Below are 27,208 nucleotides of genomic sequence, written 5' to 3'. Positions count from 1 at the left end.
TATGATGCTCAACTCCTTCAAACTCTGCTCCACTGACACTCTACTCCACTCTATGCCACTCCTCCCTACAGCACTCTGCTTCACTCGGTGCCATTCCACGACACCACTCCACAACGCTCTCCGCAACCCCCTCGAAGCCACTCCATGCCACTTTACTGTACTCTATTCTGTGACACACCACTCCACTCTATTTCATATCGCACCACTCTATAACAATCGACTCCCTCGATGCCAATCTACTCTACGACACTCTATGCAACACTCTCTACACCACTCCACTTTGCTCGACACCGCTCCACGATACTCTATGCCACTCAATTCTATTACACTCTACTCAACTCTGAAACTGTACTCCAATCTACGCCACTCAACTCCACACCCTTCCAATCTAAAAAGTAGTAAAACAGAGGTAGTAGGGAATAAATAAAATATGACAAAAATAATAAAACAAATATGAAAGAGACAAAAGGACAAACAAGGAAATAAGGGGATGAAAGTGAAAAGCGACCTTGGCAAGAAGAGAGGAAGTAGTGGCAGAGGAATATAGGATAATAGGTAAACATTGTCGGTGAAAAAAAGAAATCTAAAAGAATGAAACTATAGAAAATACAAAGAGGGGACTACGAAATAAAGAACGAAAGAAACAATATTGGGAAAAAAGAAAGGGGTGTTAGCTAGAAAAAAAAGCAACAGAAAACGTGGCTCATAGAAAGAATTTAAAAACAAAGAGAAATAAACAGAAAAGTGTCTAGGATACATGTATGTGTATTTGTGCGCGTCCATGCGTTGTGTCCTAATGTTGTGTAACTCTCACAGATTTTGATGCTAAGACTTTTTTCAGCGGTTTAACAGTTTATTGCCCATTGTTTGTCTTGGACAGATCATGGGTTGAAGCGAGGCCTCGACCCCTGTAATACCCACGACGGACGGCTCCAGGCCCCTGTCGCTGGACTTTGTCTGCCCTGCGTGGGCGCCGGACACCGGGCGCGGTATATAGGGGCCTGGAGCCGATCCGCGGCCAGAGCTGCCCCGGACCCTCCTGCGCCGCCCTCGCCATGTGGAAGCCCTCGCTGCCCCGCCTGTGCCTCGTCCTGGGCCTGGTCCATGCCTGTGGGACCTCTCCGCCACAGCCGTAAGTGCGCCCTCCTCCACCTCCACGCTGCGCTCCTGCCCTCCGCACTGCCCAGAACAGGTCTCTCTGCCCCCTCCGCACTGCCCAGACCAGGCCTCTCTGCCCCGCTGCACTCGCCCTCCTCCACCTTCACGCTGCGCCCCTGCGCGCCTCCTGCCCCCCGCACTGCCCAGACCAGGCCTTTCTGCCCTCCTGCTGTTCCCGGTTCTGAACCCCTCCAGCCCCAGCCGCAGCCCCCCTAGACCCGTTCCGGCTCTGTGACACGTCTCCGCCGCAGGACCGCGGAGCCATACACAAAAGAGTCCATTTGTGGGGCCCGGGCTGGCCCTTGCTCCACCAGCGCCCTGGACAGAGAGTAATGTGGCCCCTCGCTGCTGCTGGGGAATAAAAACAACGAGGGAGCAGCAGACCCCTCTCGCAGGCCAGGCCTTGGCTGTACGCATCGAGGCAGGGACTTGCCTCAGAGCACACGTCTCTCCACCCCTCCAGCGCTCCTTATCACCCCAGCTTAGCTCCCGACTGGTTCTAAGTTCTTTGTAGGAAGGGGAAGGGGTGGGGTGGCAGGAAGTGAGAGGTGATGGGCAGGCAAGGTAGGGTGCTGATGGAGGGGGGCACAAACCAGTGACTCCATCACTGCAAAAAGTATTACAAGTTCATTGTAGGGAGGTTCTGTGCAAGTGACGGAATTGGAAAGAAGACAGGCACAAGTGTTTGATTTTGTTCTGCACAGGAGCAGTTTAATGATATACGTATAGGCATTCACTGAAAACAATAGAATAATCTCATATTTTTCGAGTATTTATCTTATGCCACTAACCATTGACAAAGCCAATAGTCGTGGCTTGTTGTAGGTGTAATGTTACTTGCTGTATAATATATCTGGATGTAATGACAGACTATGCAAAATACCAGTGGAGGGCACACTATGCCAAGCACACATTTTTAGGTCGAGCCTATCCCCTTCCGCAGGAATGGATAGGGGAGAATTTTAGTGGCTGAAATAGGTTCTCAAACCAAGGGCCGGATTTTCAACAGTTCACGTGAAGACAAGCACGCGCATTTCCCCACATCAAAGCAATCAGCCTCACTCCCACAGGCTTCCCCAGCGTGCGCAGTGCGCACTGGCCTCAATTCTCCTCCCCCTAATTGCTTTTTTTCACGGCCGCCAGGCCGTGAGCTACATCAAAGGGTTCGGCTCCCCGCCCCCTGCTTCACGGACGCTTCTCAGGCCACCAGCCTGCCCAATACTTGTTTTTGTTGTTGTCCATTTTTAAGTAGCGCAAATGTAACCCTAAGGCATCAGAGCGCTTTACGTGAGCACCTGTTACATTACAGAAGGACAGATTCTTTGTAGGCACGCATAGATTAAAATAATTAATAATGTGCCTAGAATTACATTGATTCTGAGCCCACGCGAATATTCGAACCGGATTCCTGTTTCCAAAGTCGGCAACTTTGGCCGTTTCCCCACATCTGCTCCTTAATCTTTAGTAGCCTAATGAATCCTGGGCGTCGTAGTGCAGCTGAGCGTTAGTTCACCCACTGGAACTAACAAACCTGGAAACAATAATGGGTAAATTAAAGGGCCAGGACTGAAGAGGTACGTGTTTGAGTTTATTGTTTTGCATACGTGTGCTGTGAGCAGCTATGAGAGGCCCCAACTGAATCCAATCAGAGTGTACTACCAAGGGGTCAGTGAGTTCGCTACTTCCTTATTGGACGCTTCTGTGGACCAGGCTCATTCATACACTCAAGGCACTATATTTGTTAATCAAATGATCTGCCATCAATCACTTGCAGCCTTGGTGTATTTTTTTTGTTGTGCATTTTTAAGTAGCGCAAATGTAACCCGAAGGCATCAGAGCGCTTTACGTGAGCACCCGTTACATTACAGAAGGACAGATTCTTTGCCGGCACGCATAGATTAAAATAATTAATAATGTGCCTAGAATAATGGCCCCAACTTTGACTCCCCGGAATTTTACGCAAAGCTAGCCCAGAAGTGCAGGTTGTACGAATATTCAGGAATGCTCTGGGGTGGGGATTTCAATCTGGTGCTAGACCCGATTCTGGACAGGTCAGCGGGACCACACAGGAGCCCGTCGGCGGCGGCCACGGTGCTCCAGACTGAACTGGTGCGCTTGGATTTAATAGACATTTGGCGCAGCAGACACCACTCTAGAGGGGGGTACACGCATTATTCCGCCTATCATGAGCTTCACACAAGAATTGATTATTGGCTCGCAACACAGCTCCTGTCAAATAGGGTGAGGGATTGTCTGATTCTGCCGCGCACGCTGTCTGATCATTCTCCTCTCATCCTGATTCTTGAGTTACAGTCGCCCAGGCTCCCTCCCTTTACGTGGCGCTTCCCCCCGTATTCCTTACTAGATGAGGTGTTCAGGGGTGAGCTCACAAATGAGATTGACAATTTTTTTGACACCAACGTGGGCTCTGTGGAAAGCTTCCAAACATTATGGGAGACGTTTAAGGTATATGTGCGCGGTGTGGCTATGGCCAAACACTCCAGTGTCTTTAAATCTATCAGACAGAGGCTTCACTACCTAGAATCACAGCTGTCAGAGCTTGAGAAGAAACAGCAGGCGGACCCTGAGGGGGATGCGCTAGAACGGATTAAACAACTGGTGTCAGAATATAATAAGGAAGCAGACAGGGAGGTCCTACACATGGGTAAATACGCAACGGCACGTACTTATGGTGAGGGCGAGAGGCCTAACTCCCTACTAGCCAATTTGGTCCGCAGTGAAAGACGCCCGCTTATAGTTGGTGAACTAGTGTCGAGCACGGGAGAGGTCCTCACTGACGAAGAGCAGATACTTGAAGAGTTTCGACAATACTACTCCACTCTTTACGAATCCAAATCCACGGGGATGGAAGGGGCGATTGACGATTATTTAAGCTTTCTCAAAATGCCACTGCTGTCAGATGCGCAGAGAGAATTCCTAATGATGCCTATTCAGAAGGAAGAAATAGTGGAAGTGCTAGATAGCATGAGATCTGGAAGCGCCCCGGGGGCTGACGGGCTGACTGTTGGCTTCTACAAGGCATTCAAAGACCATTTGATACCCTTCCTCTCGACACTGTTTGACGACATATGCCTGGAAGGTAGTATGCCCCCATCCATGCGGGAGGCACTCATTGTCACTCTCCTTAAACCAGGGAAACCCTCGAATGAACGGGGATCGTACAGACCCCTTTCATTAATAAATGTGGATGCGAAACTGTATGCAAAGGTGCTGGCAACGCGTCTCGCTCTCTTAGCCCCGGAACTGGTTGCCCCGGAACAGGCCGGATTTATTCCTTCTAGGAATCTCACGTATAACATACGTACGGTGCTGGGAACTATGCAGCACGTGAAGCCTGAGAACAAGGCGTTGGCAGTATTTTTGGACATGGAGAAGGCGTTTGATTCTGTCGAGTGGCCCTTCATGTCGAGAGTACTGCGGAAGCTGGGCCTGGGGGAACCCTTTTTACAAATGATAGGAGCCTTGTACTATAAACCATCGGCCAGAATAAGACTAGGTAACAGAGTCACGGACGCGTTTGCAATAAGCAGAGGCACCAGACAGGGCTGCCCCCTCTCTCCATTGCTATATGCACTTGTAGCGGAACCTCTGGCGTGTGCTCTGCGAGAATACCATAGCCATGAGGGTATCAGCTTCCCTACCTACAAGATCTGCATCTCCACGTATGCAGATGACACCCTTTTATACATCAGAGACCCGGAGCTCAACCTTTCCTCTGTACTCAGGGAAGTGGTGCAGTTTGGAGCATTGTCTGGACTAAAAGTGAACTGGAACAAATCAGTGGCATTCCCGCTGACGCCATTGACGAGCAAGTTTGGGATGGATTATCCACTACAGTGGTCAGAGGACCCGGTTCGATACTTAGGTATACAATTACACCCGGATCCGGATATTCTGGTACGGGAAAATTATGGGGTAGCATATACTAGACTGTCTGACGCTGTGGACAGATGGTGCAAATTGCCGTTGTCTCTATCGGGCCGCATCGCTTTGATAAAAATGATTGTCCTCCCGAGGTTTCTGTTCCTTTTTAATAACATCCCGGTGACCCTTTCAAAGGCCTTCTTCAAAACTATGACACAGACGCTCACGCGGTTGGCATGGGGGGGCAAGCAACCGAGAGTGCGGTGGCAAGTTCTGATGCTTCCGTATGAACAAGGAGGTTTAGGAGCCCCGGATCTGGAAAGATACTATAGGGTCGCTCAAGCAACACATTTACATACTTGGACGCACGGGGATCGCAATATCCCGCATGTGATTCTGGAGACCCTATTCACGGACCCCCTCCCTCCACCGGCCACAGTGTTTGAGCCGGCTCCACGACGGATAGGCACTTTGGACTCCATTACTGCGACAAACCACGCCTGGCACTCGCTGGCCAAGGGACATGGACACGAAATACTGTACTCCCCGCTCGTCCCGTTAGACTGGGCAGTCTGGATCTCGCCATTGCGAGAGAAGGGAGTCACACGCGCGCTTCAACAATTAGGCATATTCAAGTTGGGAGACTTGTTCAAGGACGGGACGGCAATTACCTGGACTCAGTTGGCTCCTCCCCAGACTCCAGTCACGCTACTGCAGCGTTTCCACTTTCACAGGGTACGTGCGGCGTTACAAGCCCTATTAGGCTCGAACATGCAGGAGCCTCCGGAACTGTCGGAGCTAACATATGTTATTAAAACCCCATCCTCCAGCCATCTAATCTCACGATTGTATAGGGCGGGCCAACCCGGCGAGGATCGACCTCCCTCCAAAGCACGATTGGCATAGCAGCAAGACCTTCAGACGGAAATAAGCGATTCCATGTGGGAGTACTGCTGTCGCAACACTAAAAGAGTGTCGCTTAACGCTCGACATAGACTCATACACTTCAAATTTTTACAAAGAGTGTACTACACTCCTGAACGCCTGCATAGATACGGCCTCCGACAATCGTCGGAATGCGAGGGCTGTCACGCCCCGGTGGCGGACTTCATGCATCTCGCATGGTCCTGTCCGGGCATCAACAAATTCTGGGCAGACGTTTTTGAGGAGCTGGGTCAAATACTGGAGACTGAGTTCCCAGTGGATCCTGCGTTGGCGTTGCTGGGATATTCCAGGATTCTCCCCCCTGCGACGCGTCGCCTGGCAGATATGGGGCTAATTATGGCCCGACGGGCAGTGGCGCGGTGCTGGATGCGGGGGCCGCTCCCTACTAAAGGAGGCTGGTCCAGAGACATGTTGTATGGTTGCACCCAGTCACAGCTCTATAGCGAGATCCTGCCTCCTGTCAGTAGGCCAAAAAATTTCTGGGATCTGTATCTGACTTATGTTGCCAATAAAGATACTGCGGAGCCGGAGCAGGAGGAGACGGAGGAGAGGCAGGACGGGGAGGAGTGCACTGAGGATTAGATGTACAATACAGATGGATTGTATAAACCGTTAGGGCCTAAGTGGGATGGTGGATGAGACTCCAGGGGCCTTGAGGGGACTAGTGGACACGCGACACTTGGGAACACTCACACCAGGGCTACAAGCGAAACGGGAAGAACAGGCGGGAGGAAGGAACCCGTGGAGTGGGGCGGGAGGTAGGTGGGGCGTTAATTGGGCGGGTGGGGCAGTGAGGCGCTATGGCAATGGGTATGTGGTAGAGGCAAGTACAGGGGCAGTTAGAGGGGGAGGGGTGGGGTTGGGAGGGGTTATTGTAAGGGTGGTCACAGTACTGGTTTTAGTTGACGGATAGGCACACTACACTTACACCCCTATTCACATGGTGAAATTGAGAACACACTGACTGAGGGAAGAGGGGATGGGGCGGGGGGCTACGGTACATTTGGAACGTTCGTACAGTAGAGATATGAAAGGACTGCGGCTACCGACCCTTGGGATGATGATATACTGCTTAATTGACTGGTCCTTCTGTGATATGTATTTATGTTCCTTTACGTTGCTGCCGGCCCCAGGGTTGTAGGCGTGGAGCTGTGTGTGTGCACTGAAGGCGAATAAAAGTTTATAACCCAAAAAACAAAAAAAACAAAACCCCCCCAAAAAAAATAATGTGCCTAGAATTACATTGATTCTGAGCCCACGCGAAGATTCGAACCTGGTTCCCGTTTCCAAAGTGTGCGAGCTGGCCTCACTTCTCCTCCCCCCTAATTGTTTTTTTTCAGGCCGTGAGCTACATCAAAGTGGTCGGCTCCCCGCCCCCTGCTTCACAGACGCTTTTCAGGCTGCCAGCCTGCCCAATACTTGTTTTTGTTGTTGTGCATTTTTAAGTAGCGCAAATTCAACCCTAAGGCATCAGAGCGCTTTACGTGACCACCTGTTACATTACAGAAGGACAGATTCTTTGTAGGCACGCATAGATTAAAATAATTAATAATGTGCCTAGAATTACATTGATTCTGAGCCCACGCGAAGATTCAAACCTGATTCCTGTTTCCAAAGTTGGCAACTCTGGCCGTTTCCCCACATCTGCTCCTTAATCTTTAGTAGCCTAATGAATCCTGGGCGTCGTAGTGCAGCTGAGCGTTAGTTCATCCACTGGAACTAACAAACCTGGAAACAATAATGGGTAAATTAAAGGGCCAGGACTGAAGAGGTACGTGTTTGAGTTTATTGTTTTGCATTCTGTGCTGTGAGCAGCTATGAGAGGCCCCAGCGGGATCCAATCAGAGAGTACTACCAAGGGGTCAGTGAGTTCGCTTCTCGCTTATTGGCCACTTCTGCGGACCAGGCTCATTCATACCAAAACACGCAAGGCACTCCTCTTTTTTTCTTTAAAAAAAAAACGAGTTTATCTTTTACGCTTCTTAGAAACATGATATACAGCCGGGTTCTTGGAAAGCGCTGCCCCGCTGGGAATTTCTTTGACTTAAAGGGGAAACTTCAGGCAGATGTAAACATTCCATAGTATTCAAGTGTTTTTCTTTTCTTCTGGCAGCCCATACTCCTTTTAGTCAAAACCTTTGCTGGCTCCCCTTGCCTTCGATATCCGATGGACTAAATTCCTTGAAACCAGAGGCACCCCCACTGTAAATACAATAAGCATTGGCAAAGCCAATGAAGTTGGCAGCCTTTTGGTTTTGTAAATGCCTGAATAATCCATCCATCCATCCGACCACTCCATCCATTCATCCCACTCCATCCATCCATCCCACTCCATCCATCCATTCATCCATCCCTCCATCCATCTCCTCCATCCATCCATCCCCCCACTCCATCCATCCATCACCCCACTCCATCCATCACCCCACTCCATCCATCCCCCCACTCCATCCATCCATCCTCCTACTCCATCCATCCATCCCAGTCCATCCATCCATCCCCCACTCCATCCATCCATCCATCCCCCACTCCATCCATCCATCCCCCCACTCCATCCATCCATCCGCGCACTCCATCCATCCATCCATCCATTCCCCCGACTCCATCCATCCCTCCCCGTCCCACACTCCATCCCTCCCCCGCACCACACTCCATCCCTCCCGCGCCCCACACTCCATCCCTCCCCCGCCCCACACTCCATCCCTACCCCCGCCCCACACTCCATCCCTCGCCCTCTTGCCCTGCCTCTATCTCTCACCCTGCCTCTATCTCTCGCCCTCCCTCTATCTATCTTTCACCCTCCCTCTATCTATCTATCACCCTCACTGTTGGACAGGCCCCACGAAGGGCTCGCTCCCTCCCCGCATGACAGGGCCCAGACACCGGCTCTCCGGGGGCTACCCGCAGAAGCAACCCGCGACCCGTCCCCTCCGGGACGCCTGCTCCCGGATGTCTCTGTGTCACGGGCCCGGCCCCCGTCAGCCCCATTGCCCGGCCCAGCCGCCATCTTGGACACTGCACCACGCGGCCGCGTGGCCTCAGCTCGACCCCAACCCTGGACCTGGCCAGGCCCCGCCATCCCGGCACCACCATCCACCCAGGAGGTGAACGGACCACTTGGCAGGCTAATGGGAGAAAGAAGTGTCGATGGCTCTCCCCCGCCAGGTGCCGATCGCCCCCAGCCTCCACGGGTGCTGGCTCCACCCCCCTGCTGGGTGTCTGGACTCCCTCATCCCGGACCCCCCGACCTCCCAGTGCGAGGGTCCGAACATCAAAGGGTGCCAGACCTATAACTGAGGCAGCCCCAGAGCAGGAAGGTAGTTGTATCCTGGAGTCGAGAGACACCGAGAAGAACTCATCCTTGACGGACTGCTGGCGCTGCCGCAGCCCTGCCTTGTGAACTATCGTCCTGCCTGCTGGCGCTGCCGCGGCCTTCTGCAACCTTCATCCTCGTGGGACCTGCTGGCGCTGCCGCGGCCCGTTGTAACCGTCATCCTCGTTGGGACCTGCTGGCGCTGCCGCGGCCCGTTGCCATCTACGACCTCTTCGGGACCTGCTGGCGCTGCCGCGGTCCGACCCGTCCGAACACCGAGCTCGAGGATTGTGAGCTACCGCCGTTTCACCTCAGTACCAGGAGGTACCAAGACTTTCCCGCTACCCCCTTTCCCTACTAGAGACTAGAATTGAGAGGATCATCGTGTCCTGATCTCCTTGTATCGTACTACCTTACTTCAAGAACTGCCTATAAAAGGTGTTAATCTGATCTTCGTGTGGTGTCCATCTGTGGGGGGGAAGTTACTTGTCTGTACGATCGCTGGAGACGGCCCTCACCGGAGGCCTCTCCCCTTGTGCTCGGCGACCCTCCAGGTCCCCGTCTAACATTGGTGGCAGCGGTGGGATCCGAACCAACGCGTAACCGTACAGAGAGTAACTCACCCTACGACTAATCCACAATGACGACCAGAGAGAGCGGATCTGCAGAGAAATTCCAGATGGAAAAACTGGAAGAGTACAACCACCGAGAGCTAAAACAATTTTGCATAGAACTAGGCATTGCCACCACCGGTCTGAGCACGAAAGAGGACTTCAAACACGCCCTAGAATCCTGGGCAGAGACAAATATCGCCGGACCCCGGGACCCCGAAGCCCCGGAGACAAACACCACTCTGACGGAAGAAAGGAGAACGGATCTTTCCCGGGAAGAGATCCGAGAACGAGAGAAAAATAGACTACACGAGTTAGAGTTGGCACGGCTCAAATTAGACGGAGAATTGAAACTGGCAGAACAAAAGATGAACTTAGAACACTTACGGCTCCAAGAAGAGCGAGAGGAAAAGCAGAGACAGAGAGAACTCGAAGAAAAAAGACTGGCATACGAACACGAGTGCAAGCTGGCGGAGATAGAAATGCGCAAACAGAACAAAGACCTAGGGGTGCCCGAGCAACCGCGCCCCCCAGGGACTACCGAACAGAAGGTCCACATCCCCAAAGATGTGGTCCGTGAATATTATCGGAACGACGACATACAGCAGTGGTTCAAGGCCTACGAGATCGCCATGACTGCCCACCGGATCGCTCGAAGTGACTGGGGAGCCGGCCTATGGGGGAGATTCGTCAATGAAGGCCGGGATGCCCTGCTGCAGCTTCCGGACCATCAAATGACGTCCTATGACCACATGAAGGCCGCCCTCCTCAGTCGATATGGGCTGACGCCCGAGATGTACCGCCAGAGGTTCCGCAACTGCACCTGGATCCCGGGTACAACCTGGATAGAATATGTGAACTATTTCAGCCGAGCCTTCGAGGGATGGATCAAGGGTAGCAATGTAACAACCTACGAGCAGCTCTTCAACCTCATTGTGTGGGAGCACCTCTCCAACAACTGCTTCGTCGAGCTCAGGCAGCACCTCCTCGACAGCAAATTGACTGACCCACGGCAGCTCGCCGCCGAGGCCGACCGATGGGAGAGCACCCGAGTGACCCGGAGTGGGCCAAACGAGCAGAACAGAACCAACCAAGGTCATCATCGTCCCCGAGGAGGAGGAGGAGGACAGGGCCGGGGCAGAGACGCCGTCCCGGCCGCTCCCACAAACAACACCCCGCCCCCGGCCGGCCGGGGCAACCCCCGATGCGCCCGGGGTTCCGAGCCAACGTTACGTGTCACCGATGCCAACGAGTCGGCCACTATGCCAGTGACCCGACCTGCCCAAAGAACCAGACCCCCGGGCCCCGCCAGATTGCTGCCGCCGCCCTAGGGGAAGAGCAAGTCTCCGAAGAGCCTGACGAGTACGAGCAGGAGCAGCCCGAGTGGGAACCCGCCGCCATGACCCTGGCCTGCCTAGGGGGAAGAGACCTGATCCCGCGGGCTCCCCTACCAGCCAACACCAGGAAATACAGTCAGTGGGTGAACATAAATGGGCGTAAGGCCGAAGCCCTGCGTGACACAGGGGCCAGTGTGACGGCCGTCCGTTGTCACCTGGTGACCCCAGAACAAATCCTGCCAAACGTTCTTTGCCCCGTCCGATCGGCCGACAATTCGGAGAGCCTGTGTCGGATGGCCTGCGTCCCCTTCGAATGGGGAGGAGTGTCCGGTATGCTAAGAGTGACTGTCCGCGACGATGCCCCCGTGGACTGCCTCCTGGGGAACGATCTCGAGAGTTCCCCGTGGGCAGCCGTTGAAAGAAGAGAGCACCTGGGGATGTTGGGCCTCCCGGGCTGGGCATGTGTAACAACCCGGTCCATGGCCGCCGACACCATCCCTGGATCTGAAGAACCCGAATGGCCAGCACCGCCTCCCCCGATCGCTCCAGAGGGGAGCTCCATCCCTACCGACCCCCCGGAACAAACCCAAGAAGAGGCCGCTCAGCCCCAAGACCTTCCCGACCTGGCTCAGTGGCGTCAGGAAGGGGGGCCCACCCAAGAACAATTCCGGCAAGAGCAAAAGACATGTTCCTCCCTCGAGGGACTGCGACAGCAAGCGCTCGCCCAGAGCGCGGGAGACACCGCAGGAGCCCACTGGATCTATTGGGACAATGACTTGCTGTACAGCGAACAAAGAATAGCGGAGCTGGGGGCCAGTCGAGTGCTGGTGGTGCCCCTCTGCTTCAGAGACTTCCTTTTGAACTTGGCCCATGATGTCCCCCTGGCTGGACACTTGGGGCAAGACAAAACATACAACCGCCTGGTGACTCACTTTTACTGGCCGAAAATGAGAAATGACGTCTCCAACCACTGCCGGTCCTGCCCGACCTGCCAGGCCAGCGGAAAGAGCGGCCGCAAACTCAAGGCACCCCTGCAACCATTCCCCGTTGTGACCACCCCGTTCGAAAGGGTGGGAATAGACATTGTGGGGCCCCTGGACCCCTGAACAGCACAAGGGCATCGATTCATCCTGGTCCTGGTGGACCACGCCACCCGCTATCCTGAGGCGGTTCCCCTTCGAACTGTAACCGCACCAGTGGTAGGTCGAGCCTTAATGGGAATCTTCTCTCGGGTGGGCTTCCCCAGGGAAGTCGTCAGCGACAGGGGCACAAACTTTATTTCAAAATATATGAAATCCTTATGGCAACAGTGCGGAGTCACCTACCGATTCACAACCCCCTATCACCCGCAAGGAAACGGACTGGTCGAGCGATTCAACCGCACTCTCAAGGGGATGATCATGGGGCTGGAAGAACCCCTACGCCGCCAGTGGGACGTGCTACTACCGTGCCTCCTCTTCGCCTACCGAGAAGTACCCCAGAAGTCCCTCGGCTTCAGCCCCTTCGAACTCCTGTACGGACACCCTGTTCGCGGGCCTCTCAGCCTAGTTAAAGAAGAGTGGGAAATGGCCCCCCTGAAGACCCCTCCAGACGTCTACAAGTACCTCCTGACCCTCCGTAATCAGACCCGGCGATTCAGAGAGATCGCCAAAGCCAATCTTGAAGCCAGTCAGGAGGACATGAAGAAGTGGTACGATCAACATGCCTCCTCCATTGAATTCGAGCCTGGCCAGCAGGTATGGGTGATGTCCCCCATCGAACCTTGTGCCTTACAGGACAAGTGGACGGGGCCCTTCAAGGTGATCGAGCGTAAGAGCCCCGTCACCTACCTCATCGACATGGAATCCCCCCGGAACCCCCTCCGGGTCCTCCACGCCAACAGACTCAAACCCCACTTCGTGCGCTCGGAGCTCAGCCTGCTGATGGCTACAGACAGTGGGGCGGAAGAGGACTCCGAGCCCCTCCCTGACCTACTGGGGACCGGGGAAAAAGATGGTTCGGTGGACGGGGTCCGACTCTCCGAGGCCCTGACCCCGGAGCAGCGCCAAGACTGTCGGGCCCTCCTGCTGCAATTTGCAAACCTATTCTCCCTCACACCCGGGGTCACCCCCTGGTGCCTGCACGACGTGGACACTGGCGACAGTCCTCCTATCCGACACCGGCCGTACCGAGTACCAGATCGGGTACGCACCTGCATCCAAGAAGAAGTCTCCAAGATGCTCGCACTCGGAGTCATCGAACCCTCGGACAGCCCCTGGGCCAGGACGGTTGTACTGGTCCCCAAAGCTGCGGCCCCGGGCACCACACCCGAGCTCCGGTTCTGCGTCGACTATCGGGGTCTGAATACTGTCACCCGAACCGACGCTCACCCCATCCCCCGAGCCGACGAACTAGTTGACCGCATGGGGGCGGCCCGCTACCTAAGCATCTTCGACCTGACGGCGGGCTACTGGCAGATCGGCCTCACCCCCAGGGCACAAGAACGATCCGCTTTCTCCACCCCGGATGGACACTACCATTTCAGAGTGATGCCATTCGGCATGAAAAACGCTCCAGCCACGTTTCAACGACTTGTGAACCAGGTATTGGCGGGCCTCGAAGAGTTCAGCGCCGCATACCTGGACGACATCGCGGTGTATAGCCGCCACTGGTCAGACCACCTCCGCCACCTCCGAGGGGTCCTGCAGGCCCTCCAACGGGCCGGCCTCACCATCAAGGCCAGCAAGTGCCAAATCGGCCAGGGGTCCGTGACCTACCTCGGACACCAAGTGGGGAGCGGTCTGGTGGCCCCCCTCCAGCTCAAGATCGCTGCCATCCAGTCCTGGCGCCCCCCCGTAACTCAAACCGAGGTCCGAGCCTTCCTGGGGCTCACCGGGTACTATCGGCGGTTCGTAAAGGAATATGGCAGCATTGTGGGGCCCCTCACGGAACTCACATCCAAGACCAACCCAAGAACAGTCAACTGGACTCCCGACTGTCAAGCGGCCTTCGAGAGGCTGAAGGCCGCCATGTGCACCGCTCCTGTGCTCCAGGCCCCCGACTACAGCCGTGAGTTCATCGTCCAGACTGATGCATCAGACCATGGCATCGGGGCCGTCCTCTCCCAAATGAACCCCGAGGGAGTCGACCAACCAGTGGCCTTCATCAGCAGACGCCTACTGCCCCGAGAACAGCGCTGGAGCACCATTGAGCGAGAGGCCTTCGCAGTAGTATGGGCCCTCAAGAAGCTCCGGCCTTACCTCTTCGGAACCCACTTCCGGGTACAAACAGATCATCGGCCCCTGCAGTGGCTAATGCAAATGCGGGGGGAGAACCCCAAACTATTGCGATGGTCCATCTCCCTGCAGGGGATGGACTTCACTGTGGAGCATCGCCCTGGCCAAGACCACGCCAACGCGGATGGCCTGTCCCGCTTTTTCCGCCTCGACGAGGAGAGTCCCCAAGAGGATGGGTGACTCTCCCCGCCTTCAGCTGGGGGGGACGCATGTTGGACAGGCCCCACGAAGGGCTCGCTCCCTCCCCGCATGACAGGGCCCAGACACCGGCTCTCCGGGGGCTACCCGCAGAAGCAACCCGCGACCCGTCCCCTCCGGGACGCCTGCTCCCGGATGTCTCTGTGTCACGGGCCCGGGCCCCCGTCAGCCCCATTGCCCGGCCCAGCCGCCATCTTGGACACTGCACCACGCGGCCGCGTGGCCTCAGCTCGACCCCAACCCTGGACCTGGCCAGGCCCCGCCATCCCGGCACCACCATCCACCCAGGAGGTGAACGGACCACTTGGCAGGCTAATGGGAGAAAGAAGTGTCGATGGCTCTCCCCCGCCAGGTGCCGATCGCCCCCAGCCTCCACGGGTGCTGGCTCCACCCCCCTGCTGGGTGTCTGGACTCCCTCATCCCGGACCCCCCGACCTCCCAGTGCGAGGGTCCGAACATCAAAGGGTGCCAGACCTATAACTGAGGCAGCCCCAGAGCAGGAAGGCAGTTGTATCCTGGAGTCGAGAGACACCGAGAAGAACTCATCCTTGTCGGACTGCTGGCGCTGCCGCAGCCCTGCTTTGTGAACTATCGTCCTGCCTGCTGGCGCTGCCGCGGCCTTCTGCAACCTTCATCCTCGTGGGACCTGCTGGCGCTGCCGCGGCCCGTTGTAACCGTCATCCTCGTTGGGACCTGCTGGCGCTGCCGCGGCCCGTTGCCATCTACGACCTCTTCGGGACCTGCTGGCGCTGCCACGGTCCGACCCGTCCGAACACCGAGCTCGAGGATTGTGAGCTACCGCCGTTTCACCTCAGTACCAGGAGGTACCAAGACTGTCCCGCTACCCCCTTTCCCTACTAGAGACTAGAATTGAGAGGATCATCGTGTCCTGATCTCCTTGTATCGTACTACCTTACTTCAAGAACTGCCTATAAAAGGTGTTAATCTGATCTTCGTGTGGTGTCCATCTGTGGGGGGGAAGTTACTTGTCTGTACGATCGCTGGAGACGGCCCTCACCGGAGGCCTCTCCCCTTGTGCTCGGCCGACCCTCCAGGTCCCCGTCTAACACTCACTATCCATCGCATCACCACAGCATCACTCAGGGGCACCACAACATCACTATGCGCTACCACAGCATCAGTGAACGCTACAGCATCACCCGTCGCCGCCACAACATCATCCAGAGCCACCACAGCATCAATCTGTGCAACCATTCAACAACAACTGATTCAAATATGTTCTCTCAATGTTTCAAACTTAATTCCAAATGGCACAATTTATTTTTAATATTTCACTTCTGTTCTTGTATTTTCATCACAATAAAATACACTAAACATAATCTTCCCAAAAATGATTTGCAAAAGTTTAAGCTATTGACATTCTAAATTACAATAACTTTTATTAAAGTATTAATTATTGAAAAGAATACAACCCATTGTTATTTTTAATATTAATACATCTAAGTCATGTAAATACAACACATATTGCATTACAAATGCTATAGATGTCACGTTTGCAAAAGTTAACACTATTGGCATTGTAAATGACAAGGTTATTAATTTCGCTATTTTCAAAACAAAAACATATATAAAACATTTGTCATTTACAATACTAATACCTCTAACTTTACTAATGCGAGACCTATTGCATTGCAAATGCTTGTTAGCTTGCGTGTTTTTGAGCCACACCCTTAATCAACCCCTAATTACATCAACCATGCCTCTTTGAGAGACCCCTTCCAGTTTTTTCATCCCACTTAAAGACCTCTGTGTAACAAAAATCCATCTACGTTTTTACAAACTCAGACCTCAGAAGCATCTGTATTTGGTGTTCAGGGCAGCAATCGAAGTGCATAAAAAAAAGTGTAGGAACTGATGATGCTGCAAGCAAGGGGGGTGGGGTAAGTTAGCAGGGGCTGGGGTCAAAGGCACAAAAACAAGCATTTGGAGTGAAATAGGTCTCGTATTTGCGAGAGTTTAGGCTATTTGCATTGTAAATGACAATGCCTTTTATTTATGTTTTAAAGACCAAAATTAACAATGCCAATAGTTCCAAGTCGTGCAAATGCGAGACCAATTGCATTGGAAATGCTTGTTAAAAGAGGCTTCGGATTGGACGGAATGCTTAGCGAGATTCCATGCCTTGGAGCCAAGTAATGCAAAAGACTCCTCCCCACCCTCCAGATTTCAGTCGAAAAGATGGCGGGTTCAGGAGGTTTGCCGTGAGCCCTGCTCTAGAATGTTGGCATGTATGGTTGTGACTGTCATGTGCTTTGTAGGGGTCATTCTTACAGACATGCTGTGTATGAAAGGAAGCAAGCTGCCAAAGTGATGTTAACAATTAAAGAGGTCACCCCAAGGTTAAAGGGACCACAACACCCTCAGACGTCACTTCAAAGCACCAACGACTCTCCGCCTGTCCCACATTTCATCGCAGAGACCGACCAAAAACAAAGAAAGACTAAACAAGCATTTGCAATGCAATAGGTCTCGCATTAGGAAAGTTTGAGCTATTGGTATTGTAAATGACAAATATTTTATTTATGTGTTGGTTTTGAAAATAGCGAAATTAATAGCTTTGTCATTTACAATGCCAATAGTTTTAACTTTCGCAAATGTGACACCTATAGCATTTGTAATGCAATATGTGTTGTATTTACATGACTTAGATGTATTGATATTACAAATAACAATGGCTTTTAATTTTTTTGAATAATTAACACTTAAATAAAAGTTATTGTAATTTATAATGGCAATAGCTTTAACTTTTGTAAATAACTTTTGTGAAGATTATGTTCAGTGTATTTTATTGTGACGAAAATCCAAGAACAGAAGTGAAATAGTAACATCTTTTTGTGACATTTGTAATAAAGCTTGAAACATTGACAGAACTTATTTGATCCAGTTGTTGTTGAATGGTTGCACAGATTGATGCTGTGGTGGCGCTGAGTGATGTTGTGGTGGGGATGAGTGATGCTGTGGCGTTAAGTAATGCTGTGGTAGCGCATAGTGATGTTGTGGTGCCCCTGAGTGATTCTGTGGTGGCGCTGAGTGATGCTGTGGTGATGCGATAGATAGATAGAGTGAGTGCGATAGATAGATAGAGTGAGGGCGATAGATAGATAGAGGGAGGGCGATAGATAGAGGGAGGGCAATAGATAGATGGATGGATAGATAGATAGATAGATAGATAGATAGATAGATAGATAGATAGATAGATAGATAGATAGATAGATAGATAGATAGATAGATAGATAGATAGATAGATAGATAGATAGATAGATAGATAGATAGATAGAGTGATGGCAATAGACAGATAGAGTGAGGGCGATAGATAGTTAGGTAGATAGAGAGTGAGGGCGATAGATAGATAGATAGATAGATAGATAGATAGATAGATAGATAGATAGATAGATAGATAGATAGATAGATAGATAGATAGATAGATAGATAGATAGATAGATAGATAGATAGATAGATGGCGATAGACAGATAGAGTGAGGGCGATAGAGTGAGGGCCATAGATAGAGTGAGGGTGATAGATAGATAGAGTGAGGGCGATAGATAGAGAGTGATAGATAGATATAGTGAGGGCGATAGATAGAGTGAGGACGATAGATAGATAGAGTGAGGGCGATAGATAGAGTAAGGGCGATAGATAGATAGATAGATAGATAGATAGATAGATAGATAGATAGATAGATAGATAGATAGATAGATAGATAGATAGATAGATAGATAGATAGATAGATAGAAAGATAGAGGGCTGTGGTGTGTGGATATTCTTGGGAATGGTCGATTTGAATGTTTAGTCTTACTCGATTGTAAACCATTAACATTTATTTTTAGGCAATTAAATGCGAGATCACTTTTTTCTCAAATGTTTACTACACTAGAGTGATAAGCTATTGGTACAGCTCTGACTTCTACCACGCCTCTTGACGACATCATGGCGCTTGTTAACGTAAACCGATGAAATAACCTAGTAATGCTCATCTACGTGAACCGCGGGCACCAGAGTGCTCTTTTTAAGTAAATGTCTTACATCACAAGCCCTCTGTGTGTCCGCTTGCGTGCCAGGCCTACCATTTCTCTCGGTAGGTGAGTAAACAGAGTGAGAGCTGAGGCGCACACCTTGCTGCTAGCTCGAACCAACGCTCTGTATTTCGAGGATGAGGGAAGCTGCGCTGTAAAATTCAGCCTCGCGCTTGTTAGCTGATTAATTTACACTTACCGACCTGTGAAAACATAAGCATGTTTTCAGAAAAACAAACTGTGATGCTATGTGTGTGCCTGCACGTGTTTGTGTTCTTCTTCTGTGTCTGCTACTATACAACAGAAAGTACTTTGGACGTCTGGATGTGTCCGGTTTCTCGGGGAAGAGGGGGAGGACGAGTTAGTGGCGTCATTTAGTGCTTCGTCTGTGGCCCTGTTTAATGTCATGTTGTGGAAGTCTGAGTCAGCGCTATCGGTCCAGCTACTTAACAGGACTGGTACTTTTATCCTGTCTGTATTTGTGCACAAGAGGTAACATCGTGACGAGGATTTGCAATGACAGCACAGTCCTTGTACTAAATGGGTTAAAAAATTATTTGTTAGGGTACGGACAGGGATGGTTTTTAATCGGTGCTTTCAGTGGGATTAAAAGGGAGGGGGCTCTGAAAGGGCTGTCGTCTGAAAAGCGTAGTTAGGACGTCTTTGCAAGAGGTAAACTTTGTAATGAAGCACGTACCTTAAACCGTGCCCTAAAATACTGTGCTTGGCACAGCATGTCACGTGACCAGTATTTGGCTGCTTCTTTGAGTTTTCTGCTACTGCATCCAGAGGAGAGTGAACAGATTTTAACAAGCACATTAATAAATTGAATTTGCAGTCCCCTCCCCCCAAAACAGTCTTGCACGATTTATTTTAGGGGTGGTTTTATATAGCGCGAAGTCCACTTGAAGGTAGCAGTGATTTAAATGAGCACCAGTTGCATTCCCAACGGACACGGAATGACAGCATGTTTGAGCCTCCCAATAGACTCGAACCCTGTTTCTTAGTGTGAAAGTTAGCCGCCCTATCCATTACGCCACAGACGACCAGAACTGCGGTCAACATAGCTGAGCACGCCATGCATGGGCTGCAGGCAGCCGCAGCTACTGCTCGCCCAGGGGTTCGCTGTATTACTGTGCTAGCACTCAGCCTCTGGTTCGCAGGGCATGTATGCTTCTTGGCCGAAGTTCGGCGCCGATGTTGGTGCTTCAGTAAGCATGCAGCTTGTGCGAGAGCTCTGAGTATTAGTAGGACGGGTAGTGGCACCCAGGATGCCGGAGCCGACGCTGAGAGTATGACGGGTCAAGTTAAAACAGCACGTCATGGCCAGCAGCTGCAACGCTGGTGAGCCTATGAGGCAGTGGCGGCTGTCCCTGAGTAGCGCGGAAGCGTTGGACCCGGGTAGAGAGTGGTGGAGCAAGATGTCGGGTGAAGGCAGGAAGCTGGCAGATGTGCCAGCGGCAGCAGTGCACAATTTTCCTCTGAGAATTCGAGCAGCAAAACGAAACTGAAACATACAAGCCGCGCGACGTGAGCTGTGTACGGTAGAAGCTCACGCGCGTGACCAAATCCCAAGGCGCGCGTCGACGCGCGCGACCCAGTCCCAAGGCGCGCATCGGAATCCGACTCTGCCATGCGTCTCAATCTGCGCGTGGCCAGCTCTTGTCTCCACTCGTTGTCGGCTGAGCCGACAGCTATAGTTCTCGCAGCGAGAACGCGCTTTCGCAAAGGCAAGACCTAAAAAGGAAAACTCACTTGGCTTTCACTTGGGATTTTTACATACACATGCAGACAAAAACACACACACTATGACTCTATTTTAAAGGTTTTAGAAATGGTTATTTTATAAAAAATATTGGGAGTTATATGGTCCCCTCACAATCTGCCCTCCTCTCCCTTTCTTCTGCTCCGTAAACCCCCCTCCCTCCTTCTCGTAAAATGTATTTTATCCCTCGTGATTGTTGGGAAATCTGAAGCTCATATTTTCCCGCCCTCCCCCTCCCCCGCACACACTCTCTTACTGACCAAGCTACGCCCCTGGTGGAATATTTGCCGCTTAACGAAATGAAGGAAAATTCAAATAAACAAATCTATAAAATGGTGAGGATCACACAAGTGGACTGCAGAGTTAAGTAGCCCGTTCCGCCTCTTATAAACAACCATTTGCAATTCAATAGGTCTCACATTTGTTAAAGTTAGAGCTGTCAGCGTTGATGATGAAAATGTATTTTACTTTTGTTTTTTATTTGCAGTTGAGTATTTATATTTTCTTAGCACTATTGCAAGGATGTATGACGTTACAACGCATACTTTTACTCCGCATACCATTACAACGCGGTATTTACAACGAATACCGTTACAACGCATAGCGCTTAGAGGTGCTGGATAGTGGTAAGTATAATTTTCTATTCCAACTCCAGTCCCCGTGGACACTAGGGAAGGTGTTGGATAGAAAATTAAACTTATTCCCTATCCTAGAGCGCCCCCCAGCGCAATGCGTTGTAATAGTATGCGGAGTAATGGTCGCGTTGTAGTGGTAGTGCGGAGTAAAAATTGCGTTGTAACAGGTGTATACCCTATTGCAATTGGTATACAAAGCAAAAGTTAAATAAATTGTCATTTTCAACGTCAACAGTTCTAACTTTAACTCATTCTGTGCTCATGACGGCTCCTGGCCGTCATGAGTTTCGGTAGTCATGTGCTCATGACGACTGGGAGCCGTCGGAACGTTGCCGCTCTGCCCACGCGCAAATAATTCCCCGCCTGTGTTGGCGAATGAATCGGTGGGCGGAGTTCGGAGGGCTCCTGGCCGTCATGAGCACACGCCTACTGTGACTCATGATGGCTGGGAGCCGTTATGAGCACTGCGGCGCCGCACCCACCCCCCCCTTACAGCACAGCAAAATTAACATCGCAGCGAAGGGGTTAACAAATGCGAGACCTATGGTATTGAATATGCTAGTTTCTTTATATCATTTTTGTCAGTAATACGTAAATCACCACAATCCGGAATACATGAGTAGCTAACGCTGCAAGGTACTATCCCTCTTTGTACTTATGTTGTAGTATGTGGTGTACTCTAACCAAGATACAGATTTCAGCACAGGGACTTGTGTCTAGGAGGGAATGAAAAGGTAGCCGTAGCTAAGAGTTTATAGGCTCTCTCTGAAAGAGTTTATTTCACCCCAATTAATGGGAAGTTTATCTGCAATTACAGAAAAAATTGTTTTCCAATACATAAAAATGTAAGTTGTTTATGATTCACATCCCATGTGTTTTCAGTCTCTGCACCTTGCGCATAGCACTAGTATGTATACATAATGTATGTTTCTTCATCTGCTTTAACAATTTTTCTACACATACAAATTATAGACAACTCAACCACATGAGTGAAAGCAATTAATTTTAGTTGATTCACATAAAGTATCCCTGAGGGATTGTTTCGCCAATCTTTGGGATTGAGGTAACTTTATAAGCCAGGACATGCCACATTTGGGAAAGAAAGGGTGAAGAGCAATTTGCTTTTGTCTGGTTTTGAGATCTCGGTACATTGGACAGGAAGAAATAAAGTGCATAAGGAACATTTAGAATTTAAAAAGCATTGGACAGTGTCCAAAGTTTGCCCTGAGAGGAGGATCTGGGTTTTATACAACTTGATTTTGCCAGCTATATGCACCACACACTGTACTGAACATCTCGAGGATGGGCAGTAGTTCATGCAAGAACAATAAAATCTATGTGGAGCACCATACCACCACCTACACTGCACACATTCACTCATTCCCTTAAGTAAGGATTTCGTATCTCGCGAACACTGAAGGGCCATGGTCAAGAGTCAGACTGTGTGGTGCCTTTTCAGTTTCAAAGGGAACTAAAACATTTTTCAAAGAAGGAACATTGCAGTTTTGCATGTAAGTGGTGGAAGGGGAGGGCCTAGCTAACCCCTTTTTGGTTTTTATGCCTCGTGATTTTAAGACAGGCACCATGCAGTTAAGAACATACTGGTAGTGCGTGAATACATTCGACAAATTACCCCAGTGTCTTCGACTCAGCAAATAGATGCCTGTAAAGTGAAAGTAGCCCGTGTGTGTTACGACCTCACACCAGTTACTGAAAAAAACCTAGTTCCACAACTCTTCGCAAAAATTAACCAACTACTATCTGTTAAAATAAAAAAAATTTGTAAACTTATGTTTTGAAGTTCCAAAACGCATTTCTCACAACGTGTCCTAATTAGCAGCACTCCTGAGCTGATACAAAATGAGTGAATGCTTGGGGGAGGATTGTCTGAAAGCCTGAACACCGTTGTGAGGAAGGCGCCTCAGGCAAATGTTTGTGGGGAGAGCGCTAACCTAGCTGAAAGAGGGAGTTCAGTTCCTCTGTTTATATAAAGAGGTCTACTGTTTTTTTCACTGTATAACACATTTTTGGTTATCTCCAACCTTGCCACTTGTTGACGGCGAGAGCACGATGGGAAACGCCTACAGTGACCATCCTACTAAAAAAAAGCCCAAATAACGTTCAACAGTGAAAATTGATAGAAGCCAAAAAAATAACCAACGAAGAGGGAGGCATGGCGAAAGGCGCACCCCCAGTACAACTGTGGAATTAGGAGGAGGTTGTAGGGAGGAAAACTATATTTAAATGTAATCAGCTATGGTGCCCAGACTACACACAAGTAAACAGAAACACGTTAGGAAACTAAGAAAAATGTAGTCCCCCAAAAAACAGATAAAGAACTGTAGTGTGATGAGACAGTACTTAGTCCGTGCTGCATGGGAGCACCAGAAAAGAACAGCATTTGCAATGCAATAGGTCTCGCATTAATTACGTTTGAGCTATTGGCATTGCTAAATATTGCAACACCAATTACAACAAAAGTCTATAAATTGTAGGCCCAAACAATGTGTGTTTATTTTTGTAGCAATGGTGGCATGCTGCGCTTTAGATGAATATGTTTAAAAGTAAAGTGAGCCATACTGCAATTGCTACAATAGTTAATTGTGGATGCGTTAACAATTGATGTGTGCACTGATGGCTGGTGGTGTGTGTGCCTGTAGAAATGATGCACTGATGACTGGTGGTGTGTGTGCCTGATGGAAGTGTGCACTGATGGCTGGTGGTGTGTGTGCCTGGTGAAAGTGTGCACTGACAGCTGGTGGTGTGTGTGCCTGGTGAAAGCCTGCACTGACGGCTGGTGGTGTGTGTGCCTGGTGAAAGCATGCACTGACGGCTAGTGGTGTGTGTGCCTGGTGAAAGCGTGCACTGACGACTGGTGGTGTGTGCCTGGTGAAAGCGTGCACTGATGGCTGGTGGTGTGTGTGTGCCTAGTGAAAGCGCGCACTGACGGCTGGTGGTGTGTGTGTGCCTGGTGAAAGCGTGCACTGACGGCTGGTGGTGTGTGTGTGCCTGGTGAACGCGTGCACTGACGTCTGGTGGTGTGTGTGCGCCTGGTGAAAGCATGCACTGACGGCTGGTGGTGTGTGTGCGCCTGGTGAAAGCATGCACTGACGGCTGGTGGTGTGTGCCTGGTGGAAGCGTGCAGTGACGGCTGATGGTGTCTGTGCCCGGTGAAAGCGTGCACTGAAGGTGTTATTGTGTGTGTGTGTGTTTGTGTGTGTGTGTGCGGTTGTGTGTGTGGTTGTATGTGTGGTTGTGTGTGTAGTTGTGTGTGTGGTTGGGTGTGGTTGTGTGTGTGTGGTTGTGCGTGGTTGTGTGTGTGTGTGGTTGTGTGTGTGTGTGGTTGGTTGTGTGTGTGGTTGTGTGTGTGGTTGTGTGCATGGTTGTGTGTGTGGTTGTGTGTGTGGTTGTGTGTGTGTGGTTGTGTGCGTGGTTGTGTGCGTGTGTAATTGTGTGTGTGTGGTTGTGTGTGTGTGGTTGTGCGTGTGGGTGTGGGTGTGGGCGTGTGTAGGCATGTGTGTGGGGTTGTGGTTGTGTGTGTGGTTGTGTGTGTGGTTGTGGTTGTGTGTGTGTGTGGTTGTATGTGTGGTTGTGTGTGTGGTTGTGTGTGTGTGTGTGGTTGTGCGTGTGGTTGTGTGTGTGACAGTAATACTAAAAGCATCTCAAAATAAAGGAACACAAACATCGAGCTTGTGGAAAATAAAAAAAAACATCTGTGTCCTCCTGTGACCCTCTTGTACAATCTTGTTACCTATGAATGGTCGGTAAACCAGACATCTTCTTGCCGCCCATATAGCTTGTCAAACTAAAGACTACATTTGTGTGGATGTCATTTTGACTCGCCCCTTGCCATTTCGCACATATGTTTTGTACGCATAGGTCCCCGCCTGCCCACTTCCAGGCTTCCTTCCATGCACATACCGTGCTGTGTTGCTCTTGTGGCTGCACCCATGCTGAAGGAATGGTTCCAGACTGGGCGGATGTGGACCCTGGTCTGAGCAGAACTTTGCACATGACACCTGAAAAATGAATTACTTAGAAATGTGCCATCCTCATGCGGGAGAGTGGGTATCCCCTAGTGGCCTGAAAGCCATGTATACCTCCAAGAGGCATACCAGGGCAGCACTGTGTGCTCAAGCAGTAAGAGTGGCTTCAATTACCGTTTGGGTCCCTGGTTTCCAGGTTTTTGCAGAACGTGCACAGTGTTCGATGCATCCTGTAAGCAGCACCGCCCGGGAGAGGCGGCGCGGGAGTTAAACGTGCCACCAAGGGTTTTCAAGGAGCCTCGATAGGGCGTGCATTCTGCAGTGTGGCAGCAGGGGCGTGGAGCTGACGTCACATGCATTCACTCCCTCTGCCTCTTTCGGCTTTGCTGCAGGATGGAGCTGGAGTCCTCCGCTGTGAGTATTCACTCCCACCCCATTTCCAATTGTTGCTTTAATCGCGAACGAATCTCGAGACTCTGTGGTGTGTGCTCTGCCATTAGAAGGTAACGAATTGGAGCGGGCAATGCTACTTAGAAGTTTGTTTGATAAACACACGGGGAGGGCGGCGAAGAGCGCGGCAGCCGGCAGAGGGCGCGCCATGGTGCACTGCCCTGGCTGGGCTAGACACATGTACAGGTGCGCCAGACCTCACATGACCCTGCCCGGACGGACTGCAGCCAGGCCAGCTCCCAGGGTGGTGAAACCTGGGCTCTCCAGAAGACGGGATATACAGTGGCAACAACGCGGCCGCTGAGGAAATATACGCGAAAGCAGTCCTGGTTTCACGAACTTCCAGGGGACAGGTCGAGAGATTTATTTTTTTATTTTATGCGTTTTTATGTGGTGCAGACTTTAACCGCTGAGGGCCCCGGCTGAAGGAAACTCGACGGAGCGAGCCGCGCTTGCAGCGCGTGTGCGCATTCAAAAAAAGAAAGTGAAAATAACCTCAAGCCTAATTAACGCACCACCCCACCAACCAGCTGTACACACTTTAGAAGAAAGCCCGCGTCTTCACAAGCGCGTCCACAGACCCCAATCGCCAAAAGCCCTGCGCGTGCCCCGGTCTGTACCACTTGAGAGGCAAGTCGCTGACAATAAGTCTCGCTGGCGACAGCGCTGCGCTTTGTCGCCAGGTGCGAGACCTAAAAAGGAAGGACAAAGAGGCAGGACTGACCACTGGCAAACAAGGATTTTTGAAGGATACTGAAACAAACAAATCAAAAGCAGGGGGATGGATTTAAGCCAACATGAGAAATTACAACAGGTCTTGAATGCTCGACTTCACAATAAATTCAGTAACTTTTTCTGGCCTTTCAGGTAACTACATATAAAGTAATGCACAGCTTAAATGAAAAATAAATGCAAGTTACCTTAATCATTGGGAAATGCACTATCGTACAATATGAATCCTCTATTAGTAAATGTACTGCAGAGGTATGTGTCTGTACCCAGAGAGCCTCAACATTAAATCCTATTTGGTACTGTGGAGAATAGTGACTTGTGTATGTTTAGAGCTATGTGTTCAGTCTTGCAACAGAAAGTACTGTGAATATGTAAGTCATTAATTTACACTTGCATTACACACATTGTAAAAGAGGCTTCAACAAACTATTTAGAAAGTTTTAAGATAAAAATGTGCTTCCAAAATGTAGATTTTAGTAAATGTCTTCTAAAAGCACCCACTACAGCTCAGGTTGTAACTTCCTTGTAATACCACTCAAAGAGAATACATCTATGTCATCAGGAAGTTTCGAGTGATTCTGATAATTAAAGGCAATACTGGCTTCCAAACAGACTGTGCATTTGCAGATTGACCACTTGCGCACATTTACATTTCTTTCAGGCAAGCAGGCCCTCTGGCAAGATGGCTTGTTTAGCTGTCTGCTCCTCCCTCACTTTCACAGCTCAAGAGTCTCACTGCCTTACACTTCAGCTGAAGCATTTCAGCTGTTGGAATTAACCTTCCTGGGAAGGTTGTCTTTTCACGAAAAGAAGGGGAAGTATTCTTCTTAATTAAAAAATGTATGGGCACGTCATGCCCCTCAGAACCCGCCTACTTCGACCACTG

At 50.7% G+C, this 27,208-nt stretch overlaps 1 protein-coding gene across 2 annotated transcripts in view; it reads left to right on the top strand.

Moving 5' to 3' along the window:
- Window positions 1-993: 993 nt before the first annotated feature.
- The window catches only part of LOC144768002 (alpha-2-macroglobulin-like), a 236,594-nt gene continuing 210,379 nt past the window's right edge, over window positions 994-27,208 (top strand). For both annotated transcript variants that reach the window (XM_078651392.1, XM_078651391.1), the window contains exon 1: window positions 994-1,132. In XM_078651392.1, the coding sequence (XP_078507518.1) occupies window positions 1,056-1,132 (77 nt within the window). In that variant the 5' untranslated portion in view covers window positions 994-1,055. The remainder of the gene's footprint in view (window positions 1,133-27,208) is intronic.

The sequence above is a fragment of the Lissotriton helveticus genome, chromosome 7, assembly GCF_964261635.1.
Source record: "Lissotriton helveticus chromosome 7, aLisHel1.1, whole genome shotgun sequence".
In the NCBI taxonomy this organism is placed as follows: Eukaryota; Metazoa; Chordata; class Amphibia; order Caudata; family Salamandridae; genus Lissotriton; species Lissotriton helveticus.
This window is presented reverse-complemented; position numbering and strand designations above follow the sequence as displayed.